At 40.4% G+C, this 21553-nt stretch overlaps 1 protein-coding gene across 1 annotated transcript; it reads left to right on the top strand.

Annotated features, from left to right (window-relative positions):
- The first annotated feature begins 2553 nt into the window (after positions 1-2553).
- On the top strand, positions 2554-19624 carry slc43a1b (solute carrier family 43 member 1b). The gene is made up of 15 exons (XM_020083873.2): positions 2554-2772; positions 4947-5105; positions 5889-6072; positions 6174-6229; positions 6502-6578; positions 9493-9585; positions 10254-10387; positions 12049-12191; positions 12641-12787; positions 13026-13061; positions 13382-13514; positions 14361-14490; positions 14663-14736; positions 15271-15394; positions 15975-19624. The coding sequence occupies exons 2-15, from the start codon at positions 4952-4954 to the stop codon at positions 16119-16121; spliced, it is 1632 nt and encodes a 543-aa protein (XP_019939432.2). The 5' UTR covers positions 2554-2772; positions 4947-4951; the 3' UTR covers positions 16122-19624.
- Positions 19625-21553: the final 1929 nt, after the last annotated feature.

The raw sequence follows: 21553 nt of genomic DNA, 5'->3' as shown, positions 1-21553 counted from the left end.
TAGTGTGTTGTAAATGTTTGGCCCATGAAACATGTACCACAATAGGTTCCCTAATAAAATCAGTTAGAAGCTGCTAGTTGATTATAAATAAGGGCATTCTTTAATCACATGCATTTAGAGGGCGTGTTCCTGTGTATCTTATGTACTGTTCATACTGTCTTATAGCTTTTAGTGATGTAAATGTTTGTGGTTGCAGTATCTGACAATACACAGCCAATTGTTCTGTCAGTCATAACTGGCAGTGGTGAAGGAAGTATTAAGATCGTTTAGTTAAGTAAAAGTACTAATTCCAAACTTTGAAAAAACTCCACTTCAAGTAGGAGACCAGCATTCAACACATTACTTAAGTGAAAGTATATATTATCAGCAAATTGTACTATGAAAAGTAAAAGTTCTAATAGTGCGGTATAATGTTTGACTGTTCTATCTGATCTTTTTGGATTAATAGTACTGCTGTAGATGGAAAGGTTGAACTCATGTGAACTACATTATAGACTGTATATTGCGTCATCTACAGCACTGCATCAAAGTTTACAGGATCACACTTCATCTTGTGATAACCCTCTGACAATTATAATATAGCACCTTTCATTCAAGAAATGCAGCTCAAAGTGCTTTACATACAATATAGATACAAGTTAAAACATGTTCATAAAATAAAAACATGTTCAAATGTAATTCATATAAGAAAACTGATTTTAAGTAACATAAGAACAAATCAAATTAAAATGACATTTAAAATAAAAGGAAAAATGTATAAAATAGTATTGAAAGAAAGTGATATAATAGTACAAGCCCAGGAGTGTAGGCAATTCCAAGATCTAGCTGAAGTAAAGAGAAATGTTTAAGTTTTATTTTAAAGACCTTAACTGAACTAGCTTCTCTGCCACAGTTTCTACCACACCTTTGGAGCGTAGTTTACAAGAACTGCATCTCTGATGGTTGTTGGGAACCTCTAATAGATTTGCTGCAGATGATCTCAGTGTTCTAGAGGAACACAGTTAACTAGAGTCAGCTGTGTAACTGGATCCTCGACCATGCAGAGCCTTGTATGTAAGGAGGAGAACGTTAAAGTCCACCCTGTGAGTAACAGGTGACCAGTGCAGAGCAGCTAGAACTGGACTCATGTGTTCTCTCCTCTTGGTTCTGGTTACCAGCCGAGCTGCAGAGTTCTGGATGAGCTGGAGTCTCTCTGTTGTTTTCTTTGGGAGGTCTGTAAAATGTACATGACAGTAATCCAGTCGACTAGAAATGAAGGCATGAATCAGCCTCTCAGCAGCCGTCTGATTTATAAATGGCTGAACCTTTGCTCTGTTTCTCAGGTGGGATAATGAGGTTTTGGTCATCTTGTTAATGTGATGTCATCATGTGGGATTGGGATTACATGTTCGACCTTCCCCTGATACATTTCCAGAATTTATACATCGCACTGCTGCCACAGGATTGGCTGTTTGCATATCAGGTGTGCAAGAGTTCATGGTTTCATCCATTTACATCAGACGTGAGTACATGATGGGGCCAGTGACCAAGCTAACAGTGAGCTGTCATTTCTTCAATCAGAATCAGAATCAGAATCACTTTTATTGCAGGGTATGTGAACACACACGAGGAATTCGACTCCGGTTCTCTTAGTACAAACAGTTAAAAAAAAAAAAAGACAAAAAAAAAAAGCTATGTACATGTAAAAAAGCTAAATAGTTTGGTGCAATGGTGCATAGTGCAAGGATGAAATAATAAATATAAATATACAGATATTTTACAGGTGATGTTATTGATATTTGAGTCTGGTTTTAGCTGTTTGCCACAGAGACAGCGTGAGGGAAAAAACTGTTTTAGCATACAGTGTTCTGTAGCGCCTTCCAGAGGGGAGAAGTTTAAACAGTTTGTATCCAGGGTGTGATGGGTCTGCAGAGATGTTACCTGCCCGTTTCCTGACTCTGGACAGGTACAGGTGCTGGATGGAGGGCAGGCTGACACCAATCATTTTCTCTGCAGACCTTATTGTCCGTTGCAGTCTGTTCTTCTCCTGTTTTGTGGCCGATCCAAACCAAACAGTGATTGAAGAGCAGAGAACAGACTGAATGATGGCAGAGTAGGATTGTGAAAATCTTATGAGTTCTTCTTTGGAGTATGTGGCCAGAGAAGGGGCACAAAAGACACAACAAATACACAAAAACGTAGAAAGTACAAAGAGCGAAGTACCGAGGCAACCGTCCGCGGCGCCATCTTGAGGTAGATGTGTCTGGTTTTCAAGAGGATCACCTCATCAGTGACCACCACCCAATCACATCAGCATCAGGTCTGTGCTGTGTGTGTGTGTGTCTATCTATAGTTATGAGGGCCAATTTTGGTTTTAGGGGTTAGAATTAATTTAAGGCCAGGGTTAGGGTAAGGGTTGAGGTTAGGCATTTAGTTGTGGTGGTTAAGGTTAAGGTAAGGGGCTAGGGAATGCACTATGTCAATGAGTGTCCTTACAACTATAGAGAGCCGTGTGTGTGTTTGTGCATGTGCATGTGGGGGCGGGTACAGAGGGTGGGTGAGACTTGAGCTCCATTTAGACAAACTGTACACACAGAGGGAGAGCGTAACTGTGGGCGCACATGTGCACCTGCCTCTTGGAGAGAAGGATATCACACTTTATTATATTAGATTATATTACTTTAAATTATTACAGAAAGAAAGACCAAAGTCTGAAGGAGAATTGAACTTTTGCTGTTGGGAAACAGAGGCACCAACTAATACTGATCATCCACTGGAGCAGAACAACTTTTAGTAAGTCACCTACATGTGTATTAATGATTGTTTCGTGGAAACAAATGTCAAGGCCTCCCCCTTCGAGCCTGTTTGGAGGAATTCCTCCCTCTAATGAATGAGTTTGTTGCTGTTATGCGTTGTGAGTCACTTTCATTAAGGATTAACTTTGTTAGGACTGTTGGAACACATTAACTGGACTGAATCAATCCTCCTGCACATGTTGAGAGTTAATGATGACAGTGGCCTGTAGCATTTGTACCGTTCAGCTTCTGACAAGTGATTTGGATGAGCTTAAAGTCACATTTCAATCAGTCAAAAAATGTTTTGCCCATATTCTAAAAAGGACTTCACATGGTGCGACATCCCCTTAACCCTTAACATTTGTTATAGTTTATTTTGATTTGTTCCATGTGCTAATAAGGACAAATATCTGTGTGAAGTTTACCATGACAATAATTATTTGCAGTCAGGTGGGAAAAGCGGTTAACATTAGTTCCCATTTATGGTTTATGACTGTCGTATAACTATAAACTGTTGGCAGAGCACACAACCGCTGGCAGTCGGAATCCAACATCAACTCTAATGTACTACATTTACCTAATTTTATAGGAATTACACTTTAAGAGGCTCATGTGGGGTATATATATCTGCTGTATAACAAGGGGTTAATCTCCTTAGAATATGTCAACACTCACCAGAATAAGCACTGCGAGAGAGCGAGAGAGAGAGCATTCTGCTATTTCATTGGTCAGCACGACTCCCTGTGTGCAAACATGTGCCTTCTACAGGAGTCACTGCTTTCTAAAGCTGCACACACAAACACACAAACACACAAACTCACCGATTCAGATTCAGGTGTTCAAATATTTACGCTCTCAGAGCTGAGACGACCACTGGGATCATTGATCTGTGGTTCAACCTGAGCGTTTCAGTGTGTGAAGTGGGTGCACATGGCTTAGGTCAGTGCACGACACTTGATAGCTCCAGCCACATTTTAAGGTCGAGTGAGTTCAGACTGCTCCCTCTTAGGTCTCATCTTCCTGTCCCCTCACTTCTTTTCAGGTTTCATTACAGCTCACAAGCTGACATCATGGGCACGTTTTATAAGTGCAACAGTAATGCTGTAACCGGTGTTGAAAGCATTTCTTTATTCATAAAACACTAAATAAAGTGTAACTCTCTTTGAGTGGTCATCAAGACTTGAAAGTCGCTATATAAATGTTAACCATTTAAAGTAACACCTCAGACATTCTGGCATGTAAAAATGTAGGTGAGATGACTCATGTAATAATCTAGTAATGTAATCAAGCAACCGAGTATTAACTACTGAATAATATTTCAATTGTGTAGTTTTGACAACTGAGAACTCACAAAATAATGTTGTAAGTTTTTGAGTTTGTAACATGGTATGTACGTAACATTGTAGTAATGACTACTGAGTAGTCCTTAATCCCTATTTGTGCTCCTTACCACTGAATACTCTTTGAATGATTACTGAGTACTCATGTAATGGTGTAGTAATAACCACTGTCAGTAGTATCGCAGCTGCTGTTATCCCATCACATGTCTTTGCTTACTGAGCTCCCATAAGATTTACATACTGTCACTTCATGAAGTATATTGATACTACAGTATAAAGTCACATACTACAAGTTTCCCACTTCCCTACTGCTCCTTTTCCTTGTACATTCTTAATGCTTTACTGCCCCTAACTGTCCACCAGTGGAAGAGTTTAAAGTGAAGCCCCCCTCTTCTTTTTCTTTCATGGTGCAGGCCTAACTTTTGAAAAAATAGATGTAACTGTGTTTTATGACAACTGAATTTAGCCATTAATAACAGCAGTTATGACAATATCGTAGTTCTTTTGCCCTTTTCTGTCCAAAAGAATGTGTAATGTACCTATGAAAAATATTGAGAGAGGTGACAATACAGAGAAAAGCTGCTCTGACACAAGGTTTCTGTTTTGATCATCCAGAGAAGTTTTATTAAAGCATGTTGCTGGTTGGACTGCTTTGAAAGAGTAGTGAGGGGTTAGTACCTGAAGAACATGTTGCACATTAATATTCTGGCAATGCAACTCTAATGTGACACCAGGTTCAAGTAATGGTTTGGTGTGCTTAATGTTCCATCGCTCACAGCTGTCTGGTGGACTAATGCTTTCCTGTGTGTTTCTTGTTGCTGTGTGACTCCAGCTGTCATGGCTCCGAGCTTGGCCCAGGCGTACAGGAGGAGGTGGTGGATGGCCATTACAGCCATCATAGAGAACCTGCTCTTCTCAGCTGTTCTGTTGGGTTGGGGCTCACTACTCATCATGCTGAAGAATGAAGGCTTCTATTCCCACCTTTGCATTGGTAAGACCACCATCCAACCAGTTTTTGAATTTGAATTTCTGGTTCCCTTTGGTGCAATCAGAAGTTACCTACGTTTATCAGACACTTGCCTCTCTTGTATGGTTTTACATTAGAAAGTCGATGGCACGTCTCTGGATACTGTTTATGTGATCAGCTCAGTGCCACAGACAGGACGCTGTAATGTTTTGGTGTGGGTGTCATGTTCTGGGCATCTTACAGTAAAATGATTCTGGTTCTTCAAGGAGATCATCAGTGGACAGTCAAGAACTGATCTCTCAGGGACATGACAACCATCCGTCAATTGGAAAAAGACAATTAATATTGCATTTAGATGTGTGTTCAACAATAAAGTGAATCTTGGATGTATTTTTCTTTATTTTCTGATAACAACTAACTCTTTGATGTCTTTTCTTCCATCCTTTGTGTTTTGCACTGTCTCCAGACGTCTGTTATTAACTATCCTGTCCATCAAGTTATCTAGTGTCATCTAGTGTCCACAGGTTACTAAGTATGTCTTTCACTTGCAGCTTCATTTTATTGTGTGTGTGTGTCGAATAACAAATTCCTTCACACAAATCACAATCCAAAATGTGACAACAGTAAGTCTCTTACCTCTGACACTGGCTAAGAGATTGGTGTCTGAGTTGTTAGTAGCAGTATATTGTGTTTGGTTTGGTTGGTACCTTGTGATGTCTGGTCTGCTCGGTGCAGTCAGGGACCTAGGTCATGAGTATATGACAGAGTTGACCGTCTCCTGACTTGTTTTCCTGTGATTCTATTCAGATAATGAGACGGTCAACACTAACGTGACGTCCTTGGAGAGCGGCGTTTGGCAGAGTTGTGTGGAGCAGGAAGAGATATTGAATCTTGGCTTCACCATTGGCTCGTTCCTCTTAAGTGCAGCCACTTTACCCCTGGGGATCTTAATGGATAGATATGGGCCCAGACCATTAAGGCTCGTTGGCAGGTAGGACAGCGCTTCAGTAATTTTCTTTGATTTTGTATACGACAGTTTTCTATGTGAAAATGCTAATGATATACGCTTCATATATTCTGTATGTATTTCAGTTCATGTTTTGCAGCCTCCTGTGCAATTATAGCTGCTGCTGCGTACAACCCTGAAGGTGAGACAAGTCATCAGTACGACAACCCTTAAAGGAAAATCCCATCATGTTACAGCTTGGGTCTTATTTTTGTACTTTTACCATCAATCATTTCAGTTATGGCAACATTGCCACAACCCAAATTGCCAATTTTTGTATATATATATCAGTCACACTAACTTTTGATGGAAAATGACGGACAAAGGTACAAAACTTCAGAGCCACGCTGCAAATAAGAATTTCCCTATAAAGTGTCTTTGTAATTTACGATATTTTTTTATTTGTTCCATCAGTGTTGTCAGTCCTCATTTTCCTCGCTGTCTCCTTTAATGGCTTCGGAGGAATCTGTCTGACCTTCACCTCACTCACAGTACGATTCTCACTCACACATGACTCATGACAACTATCTCAGAAGGGTATCCTGGTCATTCAAGGACCGAAAAATGTGTTACAAAACTGTCTGTGTCAAAACTGACCGTAGGTTAGAATGTGACGGTGCATGCTGGTTAACGTCTGTACGTCTGCCCTGGGATACACTTGTATTGAGCCCCCCCTGCAACTGTCACAGGATAACCCATATAGATAAGGGATGGATGTTTGTCTGGGGTGGTAGCAAAATACCATCCACATATAAACGAGGGTCAGCTGATGTCTCAGTGACGTAAAAGTCATCATTAGAGGGTGTATGCAGATCAGTCTGCACAGCCACTATTCTGCAAGGTCACCACCTGTAGCTTACATGTGCTCCTCTCAGAAGACTCTCTGAGGTGACTATAAGGTAGTATAATAATAACAGCTCTTGTTCAAAGAATCTGCAGCTGTCATTGTGCGTGTCCTCACGGGATTAAATGCCCCTCCTGCCAGGAAACATTTGGACAGGGAGTAGGACAAACACTTTGCTCTCTGGACTTTGTTGCCTGTCTGGAACATCACTGTGTGTGGCTACAGTGGATAGATTGCTTATACACTGGGATGTCCCATATCCCCACTTTCCATCTTGTCATCTGGCAAAGCAGTCTGTGATGTCACACATTATCTGTGTATCAAGTGTCACATGCTGGAAGGTTTCGACCTATAGGGAGCAGAGTCCAGCAGCAGCAGCAGATCTCTGACACCCCCTGTGACTCAGTGGATTTAGTCTTCAGTCCATTACAGACGCCCACTTAATGTTCTGTATTTGCGTTCCAAACACATTGTTTTACTGTTTTGTTGTGTACCTGTGATCATAAGCACATGTTCCTCTGTGTGTGTGTGTATTTTGGAAAGCAACACATGTTGTTCCACTTGGTCTAAATTCTGCTGCAGCCCATCAGCCAATCCCAAACGCCGGCAGTGAACACACCCTCCCACAGCCCTGTTCCCTTATCAACCCCACGTCCCTTTCTCTCTTCCTCCTAATTCCTGAGCTAGACCATGTCCTGCATTTGACATTGTCATTTTGGCCTTGTGTGTTTGTGTGTACTTGCGTGTGTTTGGTCCAGGTAATACTCATGTTGTGGGGACCTATATCTGTTTACAGTCTCATAATGGAAACAAAAAGCAAGTCCCCATAATGTTAATCATTACATTTCAACATGAAGACTAGGACTAAGATTAGGTTCAAGTTTAAGGTTTAGGGTTCTCTAGGAAATAAAGGTAGTTTCCTCTTAAGTCATGGTGACTCGACTCTGTATGTCTGTGTGTGTGTGTGTGTGTGTGTGTGTGTGTGTGTGTGTGTCTGTGTGTGTGTGTGTATGTGTGTGTGTGTGTGTGTTTGTGTGTTACTCTGCTGATCAAACTATCCTAGCTGACCAAAATGTTTTGTGCTGTGTCAATTTTTATTCATCTAGCTCAATATTAAACTGACTCATCACATTTGTCCTTTTTTTAAATCCCTCTTTTCAATGGTTATAACAAGTCAGTATTGCCATCATTATCTTTTAACAAAAAAAACAAACTGTGCAGCCACACTTAAGGCTCCAAAACAGAGTACAAAGTACAGAGGCTGGTGGGAATATCATTAACATTGACGGACAGGTAAGACCTGGTAGTAGCCTTACATGAAAGATCAGGGATCACCAGTTTTTTCTTTTTACCTGCTAGCGGAACATTAATATTTTATGCATCTATAATTTTTATAAAATTGATGAAAACTACCCTGTTGGTGATAGAAGGAAAAATGTATATGACACCTGAGTATGACATGACTTTCATACTGACTGGGTGCTTGTGCAGTACTGTATATTGGAGATCTTTACGTGACAGGTTTAAACAGGTTTGATTTATTTGAACACTACAGGAGTGTTCAGGGCACAAAGAAAGAGTGATAGGAGGCAGGCTTGGGGAAGTGAAGGTAAAAACAGGTGGGGCAGTTAGTGGAAAGCGAGATGGAGAGCTATGGAAAAGAGAGAAGTAGATAAGAATGGAAAGACTGAGGTGAGAGCAAAGAGTCAACAACATGGAAACATGACTGAGGAGGGTGAGAAAGACAGATCAGAGAGGTTTGACACCAGTTGTACGAGGACTGAAGACATCAATCTGTATCTTTACATCTTTACATGGAATATTCACGTACATTCCTTATTGAATTTTCTTTGAATTATTTAACTATGTACAGCTACTGAATCAGTAATACTGTCAACACAGATGAGAGAAATTATAGAGCTGCAGGACAGTCCGTTGAACTTTACGATGGCAAACAGATGGACAGAGAGGAAAGTAACATGACCAACAGACACCAGACTCAGTAACAGATGATCAGAAGCTTCCCACACAATTACAACTGTGGTTACTCAAAGCTGACCCACTAACCACACAAAGCCGCAACAGCCCAGTTGACTCGTGTCATTGTTTTTGGAATTGTCATTAATTGAAAGCTAATTCTGGGAATTTTCACCACTAAAGTACACTATCAGCTATAATGGACCCCTCGTTGTGTGTGTGTGTGTGTGTGTGTGTGTGTGTGTGTGTGTGTGTGTGTTTGTGTTTGTGTGTGAGCCTGCAGTTGTATGTATGACCTGTACTTGTATGTAAGAGTCAGTAGCACCACCTGCTGGTTAAATTCCTAAAGTGCATTTGACTGGTAATTTTCACTTCCAGCATTCAGCTTAGTCGACTATCGACTGTGTATTTTAATACAAATGACTAAGGATCACTTAGCAGAAACATAATAGATTAAAACATCCATCACAGATGTTCACAGGGTGAAAGAGCTTCTTCTCCAGTTAACGTGGTAGCATGGTTCATTTGTTCATTTGATATAATGGAAGTTTTATTTGTTTTTATTTTCTCTCTCTTTAATCCAGCTGCCAAACATGTTTGGGAATCTACGATCAACCATCCTCTCCCTTATGATTGGATCCTATGCTTCTTCAGCCGTTACCTTCCCTGGTGTCAAGGTGCACATTGTCTCTCTCTTTCTCTCTCTCTCTCACACACACACACACACACACACACACACACACACACACACGTGTATATATATTTACAATTGCATAATAGCTTTTTTCTTTAAAATTTAAAAAATAGTCCATTAGACTTTATTCAGTTGCACATTACAAATACGTTTTTTCTGGAGAAAATACATGATGTGATTGCTGACAGCTGAATGGTAAAGTTTAATAAAATGTAAATGTAGCAGCTGAAGGCCTGTGAACAGGACAAAGAGATGAAGAAACATTACAAGAACATTTCAAAGTGAGCAACAGAAAGAAAAGAACAGATTAGCCCCTTAAAGAGAAGAAAAGCAAGATAATTGGAGAAAGAGGAGGATGGAAAGATGAATTTAAAGAAGAAGAAACTTCAAAAGGAGAAATACAATTTAAATTAGAAGAAGAAAAAAGAAAGAAAGAAGAGTGCACTGGGATACAGTAGGGAGGGAGGAGAAGATGGGAATTAGTTGCAGATGATGTTTGAGCAGCATTTTAAGTACAATTAATTACACATATTTTAAATATATTTTTCCTCTCCATCCCTCTCTTCCTCATTGTGTTTGTGTTTATTTCTTCCAACCTGTCTTCCTCCCAACCAAACCCTTCTCCTCTTCCTCCCTGTCTTACTGCTCCAGTTGATCTATGACCTTGGCGTGTCGTTCCGTGTCATCATGTGGGTGTGGTCTGGTATGGCCTGCATGGTTTTCCTCAACTGCCTCCTGAACTGGCCTGCTGAATCCTTCCCTGCACCCGAAGACATCAGATATACGTCAGTGTGCTTTACATCTTGTCGTAACATAAGATGAGAACACACACACACACACACACACACACACACACACACACATAAACACAAGCTTCTAGAAAAAGGGCCTTTATACAGTAGCTGCTTAATGTTTCACCTCGTTCACCTGCAAATCTTTCTGCAGTTCAGAGTCTGTCGGAGTGGTGTGACTGCTATTCTGAAGAATAACTACTCTAAGTGAACAGTTGCCCCTGACGGCCGACAGTGTATGAATAGTTTGTGATAGAAAAAGCACAGCATACAGTGAATGGGACTTGCACTGTAAAACACTTTGGTTGATAGCACTGGAAATATAAATTCAATACAATTCAATTGAAGAGAAGTCAGAGGGAGGAGAGAGAGACCAGGAACACTTGTGCACCATCGGGTTTCAGCTCAGACTACTTAAAATGAAAACAGTAAGAGTGTAAAGATGTTATTAATGATAGCAGCAACAATTCATATAATAATCAATTAATAATAGGTTTTATGTTAGTAATAATTGTTGTTATCCTGCAGCTCTGGAGTCAGAGATACCTGTAAAGAGATTATAAATACATTCATAAGTAAATAATTAATTAATTCACCATTTACAGTGAACACTGGCTCAATGGCGTGCTATGAAATCTACACTGTGGACTTCACCAGACTGTAGGGGATAGGCCAAAGGTGTATCAGGTGTGTGGGAGTATTGGTGGGTGGAGACATCTGAAAGCCACGGCTCAAAAAAAGACATGAGGGATGAAGAGGTCTTATGATAACATGATGAAACCTCAGGCAGAGCTCTGTGTCTATGTCAGGCTGACTGCAGGTCAGATTCAATGTGCAAGTTCAAGAGCGACGTGCAAAGAAGAATCCAAATGTTCAAGTGAATGTACAAATAATGGGAATATCAGGAGCAGACGCAAAACTACCAAACCTATCCCATTTAAAAAAATGATTCTCTTTTCTACCTCATTCTGACTTGTCTGCTGCTGTAACAAGTGAGTCTCCACCGTGTGAGATCAATAAAGTTACTCATCCTATGCCGTCTCATCACACCTAACCTCAACTCATCTCACCTCATTTCATCTTATCCTATCCAGGCAGACAATAAGTGAACCAGAGCCAGATCTCCCAATACCAGTCTGTTCATCAACAGCCAATCCCATCCCTATGGTTCTCAGCAGCAGGGACACTGAGACTTATCAGAATTGCGAGGCAGGTGATACAGTGAGGGCCTTTTCAGAAAACCGGCCCTGCCCTCACAGTGCACATGACATGAGCTTGGGTGATGGTTCATCTTTCACCATGAGACTCACCAGATGAATACAGACACAAGCATGCTAGAGTCTCTGAATGTACTGTAAATCCCCACAGATGTTCTGAAACTGGCAGTTAACTGATGCTTCCTGTTCAATCCGATGGAGCTTGAGAGGATCTGCTGAAAGGAATACAAAATAAAATGTGCACAAAATCTGAAAAGTCTGAATACTTCCTGAAGCCACTGTATTATAAAGCATCGCTCTTGCGTGTAATATACCCCATGACTCTTGAAAGCAGGTTGTCAAATGATGTAATGTTTTGTTTTTGACATGGTAACAGATTTAATTGTGAATAATCGAGTTATTATTTGTAGATTTCCCATCGCTTTCTTTTTTCTACAGTAAAAGGGTGAAGATGAGTGGGGTTGTGACAGAGGACAAGATAACTGGAGATAGGTACGTCACTCATGTCAACCTCATGGAAGACATGATGGAGGGCAAGAAGCCAGAACCCGATCAGACAGACTCACAAAGCAGAGCCCAGGGTGAGTAACATTATTGTGTTTGGCTGGAAATGTCTCTGAACAGCATGTAGATCAGTGCAGCATTTGACACTGTCTTCTGTTTTTAGACGGGTGCAAAACAGTTGGGCAAAATGAGTGATATGGATTTTATTCAGTCTGTGTTCTGTGTTTGTCTCCAAGTACGAACCCTAATGGCATAGTGGAGGTGGCTCAGTGAGCACCTCCAGGTGAACCAGGGAGAGGGGATTAGCACAGATGAGACTAGCTGGCCAATTAACTCTCCCTGGATTCAAAAGGCATCAGCTGAGACGCCAGAGAGAGAGAGAGAGAGAGAGAGAGAGACCGAGACACGGAGAGGAACACAGAGACATGAGAGACACTGAGATTAGCTGCAAAGCTGAAATGCTGGATGCTGGTGTATTTAAGTTGAAGTCAAGGCTGCTTTTACATACCGGCTCTCTACTCCTTAGGCTCCGTGCCGCTCTGTCATTCTGTGTGCTCCCCTATCTTGTTGTGGAGTCTCATCACCATGGCAATGACCCAGCTGCGGCTGATCTTCTTCATGGGAGCCATAAACAAGATGGTGGAGTTTCTGGTCGCCCACGGCAACCCCGACCGTAAGCATAATAACTTACATGAATACTTCGTTATCAGTGAATGAATAAAAAGAACCCTGGATATCATCACTGTCAGGTTTACTATGTCATGAAGAACATTGAAACAAAAACAAGTGAAATGATTTAATTGACAAAAGGTGGGACAAGACTGATGTTGCAGCTGATGTTGAGCATTTCATTAGAATTTGTGGTAAACCCTCTGTGGGGATCCCTGATGACCTGCTGTTCTCTGTTTCAGCCTCAGAAGAGCTGCAAAAGGAGGTGGAGGAACAAGGTGATGCTCAAATCGCCTGCCTGTGTGTGTGTGTGTGTGTGTGTGTGTGTGTGTGTGTGTGTGTGTGTGTGTGTGTGTGTGTGTGTGTGTGTCTGCCTGCCTGCCTGCCTGCCTGTCTCTCTGTCCGTCTATCTTTTTCAACCAACAAAGACACCACATGCAGTTTATTTAGATTAACCAATTATTCATTACGACGTATTTTGAAATAACTGAAATATAAAATAATTAGCCTAGCCTGATGGGATAGACACTAGCAGAGTGTTTACCTCTGATGCTGTTAGTTTTATTGACTTCACTCTGTCTCTGCCTGTCTTCCCCAGTTGGTTTCTACTCTTCTATCTTCGGTTCAATGCAGCTGCTGTGTCTACTGACTTGTCCCTTGATTGGTTACATCATGGACTGGAGAATGAAAGAGTGTGAAGAGGAAAATGCAAACGCACAAACACAGAAGAGGTAATTCATCTATAGAGAAGTTTGCTTGTTCTTGTGTCTGTGTGGGTTTTCTCTCTGTACTTGTTTCCTTCCACACATGCAGATTGGAGATAGATTAATTGGAGACTCTAGGTGTGAATGTAATGTGAATGGTTGCTTGTCTCTGTATGTTGGCTCTGTTATACACTGCCGACCTTGTAGTAACAGTGTCATACTCCCACATCTTGGACTCTTCCTCATCCACATTTCTCCCTTAGGCCTGGTGCACACTACAGGATTTTCAGCTCTTGACCAATTTTAAAAACTTTGGAGACCACCGACAGATTTAACAGATTTGTATTATTATGATCATCAGAGCACTGGATGATTTGGCCAGAACATAAAACCACACGCGAATCCAGAGGATCTCACAGAAATGCACATGATCAAAAATGACATCAGAAGAAAAACCAACACGGAGGATGATCAACATCGTCAGCTATAGCTGCATCATCGTGTATTCTGTTTTGCAGCAATAAACAAATGAAGAGGAATAACTATGGATGAATTAATGGCTGAGAAGGCAGAATAAGCTTGGCTCATATATTTTGCAGCATAAACTGGAGTTTGTTTTTAATGAGCTATACAAGTATGGTGGGGCCTCTGGTCAGTTCGCTCTCATTGGCTATTGTGGCTTCATGCTCAGTATACCATTGATAAGAGATCGGGAAGGATCCGACACAATCAGTAACATTAAGATTATTTTGCCAACCCCTCACACCGAAGGGTTATTTGACCAGACAATGGGCTCCGAATTGGGTCGAAAAGTGTGCACAAGCTCTACAGGGTGCAGATCTTTGATATTTGACATTTGTCTCCTTTTGTCAGCCAATCAGATCCTCCAAAGAGAGACCGAAAGATCCAGAAACTGACGAATGCCATGAGAGCTTTCATCTTCACCAACCTTCTTTTGGTCGCCTTTGGAATAATTTCCTTGATTGACAACCTGCCCCTACAGGTCAGAAAAATGCCCAACAGGAACATAAAGTTCAAAGTTTGTATGTATATGGGTACAGAATGAAGATCATTACATATGAATTTACAGACACACACAAATGAAGAAACACACAGTGACAAGCTTGATGATCGGCTGTATATCTGTATCATCCTGATGTGTCTTTCTTTGTTAGGTGGTGTCATTTGTTCTGCACACTATAGTGAGAGGATTTATCCACTCCTGCTGTGGGGGCCTCTATGCTGCTGTGTGAGTACAACCACTATACATCTTTACTGGTCAACATTTTGAATACTAATCGATGGAAAATGACTGTAATGTGAACGTCTGTAATGTGTTTTTGGACGCCATACTTCCTCTCAGCTCCACTAAGCTTTTTAGTCTTTCATCAATTTTTTGGGTTTAACAACTCTACTGTGTGTTTATTCTCAGCACCCTCACTCTTTTCACTGTACACTACTTCTCAAAATAGAGCAAACAAACAAAACAGGAGGCCCATGGTGGTGAACACAGTGGAGCATTTAGCTGCTGATGTTTCCCTCACTCTCAGGAGTAGGTGGAGACTAAATCAGAGCTGAAACAGAGTGAATATTGAATGAATATATTTTATTCATGAGATGGTCAGAAATATGACAAATGATTGTCGACGTTACTCTGGTACTGCTAGATATATAAACATACACATATAGACTGTTTGCTAATAAGTTGGAAATAACAAGTTAAAAGATGAAAATATGTCAGTGTTCACTCAGACAGTTCCTTCTATCATCCATCCCACTCTAGGTATCCAGCCAACCACTTTGGGACACTGACCGGCCTGCAGTCAATGATCAGTGCTGCTTTTGCCTTGCTCCAACAGCCTTTGTTCATATTGATGTTGGGACCCCTCCATGGAGATCCTTACTGGGTAGAAACCACGCACACACATACACACACACACACAATCTTTTTCTCAATTCCGAGCCTGCATCCTTTGGAGGGCGTGGTCTACCCAGCCCACGAAGGAGGTGGTCTTCATGGGATACTTAGACCACAAAGGCTAAACCAAGATGACGGTCTGATCTACAGAGGCTTTCTGTGATTAGCGTCATCAGCTCATTCTGCCTTTTTGCTGTTGCCCTAGCAACAGGGCAGAAGTTGGACATGATGAGAAAAATGGAATTAGCCTTGGTTTTTATACATGTATACTGTTAGCTGTTTGGCTGGCATGATACTCATGTATTAAATGTCTTGCCACTTGCCTGAGTCTTTACCCCTTTGAAAAGCCGTTTGCCACCAAAGCGTCATGAATTCTAAGATAGGCTTGGCCGGTACGGGTCCACCCATTGGATCAGTCATTGAAAGACTGCATTTGTCGGAGCTTTCAAAATTGGACAGTCCTGCCACTGTGATGTAATCAGTCTTCAAATGCAGCCTCTGAAGGATGTAGCCCCTGAATTGAGACACAGCCATAGGATCATACACTGACATGTCTCTCGTTATAACAGATCAATCTGGGCCTCCTCATCTTCTCCCTGGCTGGCTTCCTGTTGCCGGGCTATCTCTTCTACCACCGTAGAAACCTGATAAAGGCAAAGAGCCAAACCAATTTGCATGCGGCTAATGGATACACACCAAATGGACTTGCTGATTAAGATTATTGACAGGAGTAAATAGTGGTTGATTTTTTTGTAATCACTTTTCAGTAGATTATAAATTTAAAATAGAAGATATACTTGTAACCCACATGTCAGACTTCTCATTTAGAAAAAGAACTTTGAGGTGATTCCATCACCTAAAAATGATTGGCGGCGTCTCAGTGGTCAGCACTGTGGCTTCACAGTGGAGCCTTGTGTTTCAAATTCAGCTCTGTTCTTTCTTCTGTGATGTTTACATGTTGTGCCCTGTTTATGGGAGTTCACTTTCTCCACTTACAGTCTAAATAACCTTTAAGTGAGAATAAGTGTATGTGTTATGAACTGGTAAACTGCACACTGGGAAGATTCTGCATGCAAGTGCATCATTGAATGTGCTTGTGTGTTAATCAGTTATATTAAACACCATAAATGCAAGCCAATAAAGCAAGTTTTATCATTTAAGTTTAATTAGTGCCAATTAGAGGAACGTCATTTATTACCCCATAAGATTAAGAGTAATTGTTACCTATGGCAACAGAGGATGCTATTCAACAGAACTTTCATATTCTTGCTTTGAGTTGTTATATTAAGATAGCAGACTCAAAAAGTATTAGAAATTGTAGCCACAGTCACAGATATACCAAATATATATGACAATGTACAGTGTAGGTGATGATTTCACTTGGTAGTTTCTGCTCTTGAAGAGGCTCCTTGTTGAAGGAAACATGCTATGATGAAAGCAAGAAGCCCCAGAGGAAACAACCCTCAGGGAGTGTTACAAATAGTCCCCCGGTGGGCATTAAATAAAGAGTTTGACAGTTGAAATTCAGGGGGAAATTCTATTTATTACCTTACTAAAAGAAAAAATAATGTCTTTGTGTACATGTACTTGTTTAGTTAGATAAGCTAGATCTTAGCTTAGCTTAGTTTAGGATACAAACTGAAAGCAGCCAGGATATGTCCACCTACTGACATCTTGCTCATTGTTGAGATAAACTTGAATGTTTGTTTGGTAACTGAAACAGATGAAAGTTTTCCTTGAGGCTGCAGTTCATCCTGACAGTGAATTCAGGTCATGTATAGGAGTTGCACTAGCTCTTGGTTTACATAGTTGTTTTTCTCTATTTATCTCTATAATCGCAACAGCTAATGGAAAATATTGTAACAGAGATATATTAATTTAATTCCTTTGTTTGTGGCTTTAAACTCTAAACTGGTGCCAGATGTTTCTTGTACAAGACCCTTGAATGTAACTTGACCCCGACTGATGTTTATTTAATTCCCTGGAGAATATCAGCTCATAAAAGTGAGAACTGGCAGGAAGTGTTTTCATAAACAGAACATTTGCTGCCCTTGCTAAAGCAATCATGAGCTCCCCTTAAAGGTACAATGTGTAGAATTTAGTGATATCAAATGTTGAAATGACATGTTGCAGCTGAACACCCCTCACCTCACCCTCCCCTTCCAAACATGAAAAAGAACCTGTGGTAGCTTCAGTTGTCATAAAAACTCAAAAGGTGTTTAGCTTAGACTTCTTTCAAAGACATGGCAGCCTCCATAGAGAGGACCCCCTCGATGTAAATATAAAAGTATTTAAATATAAAGGGTATTTTCTGGGGTAAAGAAAACTACAATTCATACAATTTAAATATAAAGAACTAGTGAAAACATTATGAGAGTTATTCTACATTAGATTTCTGCCAATAGTTCTCTTTCACCTGAATCTTACACACTTTAAAGCAGTATAATTAAGCAAACACTTGACAAAGAAACATTTTGGAAACTTTCTCACTGAATTGGAATTGTAAACTAGTTTCCCAATAAATTACTCTAAATTCATAGCAGCTTTTACATTGACATTCACATAGCAATAAACTCTCTCTTACATGTGAGATATTTGTAAGATTCTGTAAATGCGGTGTTTGGAAGTTTAAGGGTTTTAGGTTTTTTTAAATTATTTTTTATTATTATTTTCTGACTGAAGATGACATCACAATCTATAGATCTTTTAGCCAATCACAGCTCTGTAAGGGTATTGTGCCTTCAATGTCAGTATGTAATAGTGTGAGACGCAATCACTTCCAATTGTTAATCGACACATTCAGCCCGTCCAGACTGCTCAATCTGTTAAAACTTTGAACCAGGAAATAAGCAAGGCTCTCCAGTGTACATGCAGTATGTGTGAGGGGGGGTGCAACTGACCTCTCTATCAGAAGTATATTTGGGTTTTTTTATGCTTCAGCTGTGCAGTGAAGTGATACATTAATATGAGCAGAGGCAAAGTACACTCACATGATGGGGACAAAAGCAGGAGGGGACATTTAACGAATGCAGTGTCTGTCATTGTCCTTGCACTCATAACAGCCCTGTTATTATCCCTGCTGGTTGCATAATTTTATTGTGCAGTTATAAAAGAGTATATAAATGAGAGGTCAGTCTCACCCCCTCTCTCAAGCTGGCAGGGCATTGAAAAGCCACAAAATGTTGCGGATCAGAGTTCTATCAGTTTGAAAGCTTGCAAAGTAAAGACAGCCAGTCACTTCACAACCAGAAGCAAGTGTTTGTCACGCTGTCATGAATGCAATTGTCATCTGATTGCAACATAAGTATTATTTTTTTTTATACCTGAAGTGGGTGAAGAGCTGCTCTGTCCTTCCTCTGATTGACTTTCCCTGACCCTCACCAATCATCACACTTAACGCCAAAACCAACCCAACCAAAGACGGCAACAAGTACAAGCATAGGAACTAGGGTAGGGTGTACCCTGCCTCTGATTGGTCTTCGCCCACCTCAGGTAGCAAAAAAACAAGATGTGTCGCCAGGAGGACCAAAATGAGGAGGAGGAGTTAATGCAGCAGGAAGTGAACTGACTATTAAATGACAAAGAATCTGAATGTACAAAGATTTTGGGGAACACGCTAGTCCCATGAATAGCACAATAACTAAATAATACATTACACTTTGATTATGATATCATTGAAGTGTTGAGATGACTGGAACAACCATTCCCCCTCCTCTCCTCCTCCTCCACCAAAGCTTTTCTGCTCAGGAACAAACTTGTTTAGAGAAACAAAAAAAAAGGGATGGAAAAGGTGATTTTAAACGAAATAGGGTACAAAGTTTAAACTATTAGTATTAAAGTACATACAACAGTAAAGCTGATTTATTTTACTGCAGCAAATAAAGAAGCAAGGAATGTCAGATATGATGAAGAAAGATATTAAAGTGTGTGTTGTTGTGGGTGCCTGCATGCTGACAGCACAACAGGGCTTTAGGTGAAATCTTTCAAGAGAGAGTGGATCCAGTGTTAATAAAAAAAAAAGTGAAGATAATTGGATAATAAGATTTATCCAGTGGTTATCTCATGACATGTAAAATAGTTGTAATGTGTGCCTGTGTGTGACATATGTAAGCATTGCAAGGCTTGCCTTGGTTTGAGCTTTATAAAGTGAAATCTCATGTATAAGAGTTTTGATTTAAAAGCAGTATTCGCACAAATAAAGAAAACAATTTTGTTGGAATCATGTTTGTTTCTCATGCACCTCCTCATATAGCTGCCTAAGGACAGATCAGGCACACCATACAACCGGCACACCTAAAAATACAAATCAGGAACCTTCAGAAACACTGGCCAAACAAATCACTGTGACAAAGTCTTCAGGAGATTTTACATTGCAGAAATCAAAAAGGTAGTATTTATTTTGTAACTATCATATTGGATTGCACCACAACATAAGGTTGTTCTTTTAATTATATCCCTCCACTGTGAATTGTGTTATTTCATGACTATCAGCTAAGTAAAGTCTGCTGGCCTCAGCAGAGCCAACTGTAATTTTGTTTGTCATTGCTAATTTTAAGGATAAAGAGGAAAACAAAGTTTTTCAAAAATGATATATTAATTGAAAGTTAAATATAAGAGGTGACATACATCCATCATCCCTATAACGGATTGAACAGATGGCTGATATAAAAAAAAGTAGGCTGGGAGGCTTAAGTTGTGCACTCCATTCTGTTTTATCTTGTTTTCCTATACACATGATGACAATAGAGTATCAAAAATCAAAGGCATACATTTTGGTTTTATCTTGGTTGGAATGGATATCTTTGTTGGATCGTCAGAACACTATGTGGATTTGTTCTCTATTTCTTCCCTGACTGTTACTAAACATACAAACATATATGGCAAGATCTTTCACTAGGGAATCAGATCCTACCTATCAGATCTTACCTGTCTGTCTGCCTTACTGTCTGTGACATCAGAGCTCACCTGTCTGTCTGTCTGTCTGTCTGTCTGTCTGTCCGACTGTCTGTGACATCAGAGCTTACCTGACTGACTGCTTGTGACATCAGAGCTCACCTGTCTGTCTGTCTGTCTGTCTGCCTTACTGTCTGTGACATCAGAGCTCACCTGAATGACTGTCTGTCTGTCTGTCTGTCTGTGACATCAGAGCTTACCTGACTGTCTATCTGTCTGTGACATCGGATCTTACCTGTCTGTCTGTCAGTGACATTAGAGCTCACCTGTCTGTCTGCCTTACTGTGACATCAGATCTTGTGTGACATTGGACCTCAATTTCTTCATGAAGGCTAGGATATACCATGACCTAAAGTCCGAACATCCGAAATGTGTCTCATGCCATAATATAATTTGATGATCATGTTGTCAGGAGAAAATATTATGTGACATCTGAAACCTTTTCACTTCTGTAACTTAAATAAATAAATATAAATAAAGTTTGAAAGTCTTTTGTTGCCAACTTTCAGCTGATGTTGGTAATAAAATCAGCTGGAATATTCCTAATAAAATGCTCAAACAAACCTGTCTGCTTCTGCTGCCTTGACTCAAATGCATCCTTTTTTTGTTCTCTCACAAACCCACTTGCCTGTCACTGGGTTTAACTAAACTAAACTAACTTCCTAAGAAATACCGACCGACGTAGGGATTCTTGATAATAATAATAAGATAATGACTGTTTGTTTCATTTAAGTTATCCCGCATAATAGTTAAATAAAACAACTATTGATAAGGAATGGAGGAATGAATACATGGACAGGATACTACAGTATTAAGAGAGAGACAGAGAGAGAGAGAGAGAGAGAGAGAGACAGAGAGAGAGAGAGAGATAAACAGTTTAAACTGTTTTCTTTGTTCGACCCCCTATAGGAAATGGGTCATCACAAAATGATCCTTTGTTTTGTCATTGCCATGATTGCCCCTTTAGTTCAGATGCTTTATGGACACACATGCCAACTGCCAAGGGGCACACACACACACACACACACACACACACACACACACACACACACACACACACACACACACACACACACAATGGGGAGAGATTAAATGACAGCAGGGGCACTGAGGATAAACCCACAGAGGTTGAAGAAGCAATAAGAATGCGCTCGCGGTTTGATTGACACACTTGTCGTCCAATCAATGCTATTTA

Source organism: Paralichthys olivaceus, chromosome 8 (assembly GCF_024713975.1).
Source record: "Paralichthys olivaceus isolate ysfri-2021 chromosome 8, ASM2471397v2, whole genome shotgun sequence".
NCBI lineage: Eukaryota > Metazoa > Chordata > Actinopteri > Pleuronectiformes > Paralichthyidae > Paralichthys > Paralichthys olivaceus.
The sequence above is the reverse complement of the archived record's forward strand: the minus strand, read 5'-3'. Positions and strand labels throughout refer to the sequence as shown.

What these genes read in the sequence shown, in the direction of transcription:
- slc43a1b (XM_020083873.2), top strand. Translation starts at nt 4,952, where the DNA reads ATGGCTCCGAGCTTGGCCCAGGCGTACAGGAGGAGGTGGTGGATGGCC. An exon ending in TGACCTTCACCTCACTCACA is followed by an intron (nt 6,579 to 9,492) that starts GTACGATTCTCA and finishes TCTTTAATCCAG; the next exon opens with CTGCCAAACATGTTTGGGAA. An exon ending in TCCATGGAGATCCTTACTGG is followed by an intron (nt 15,395 to 15,974) that starts GTAGAAACCACG and finishes TCGTTATAACAG; the next exon opens with ATCAATCTGGGCCTCCTCAT.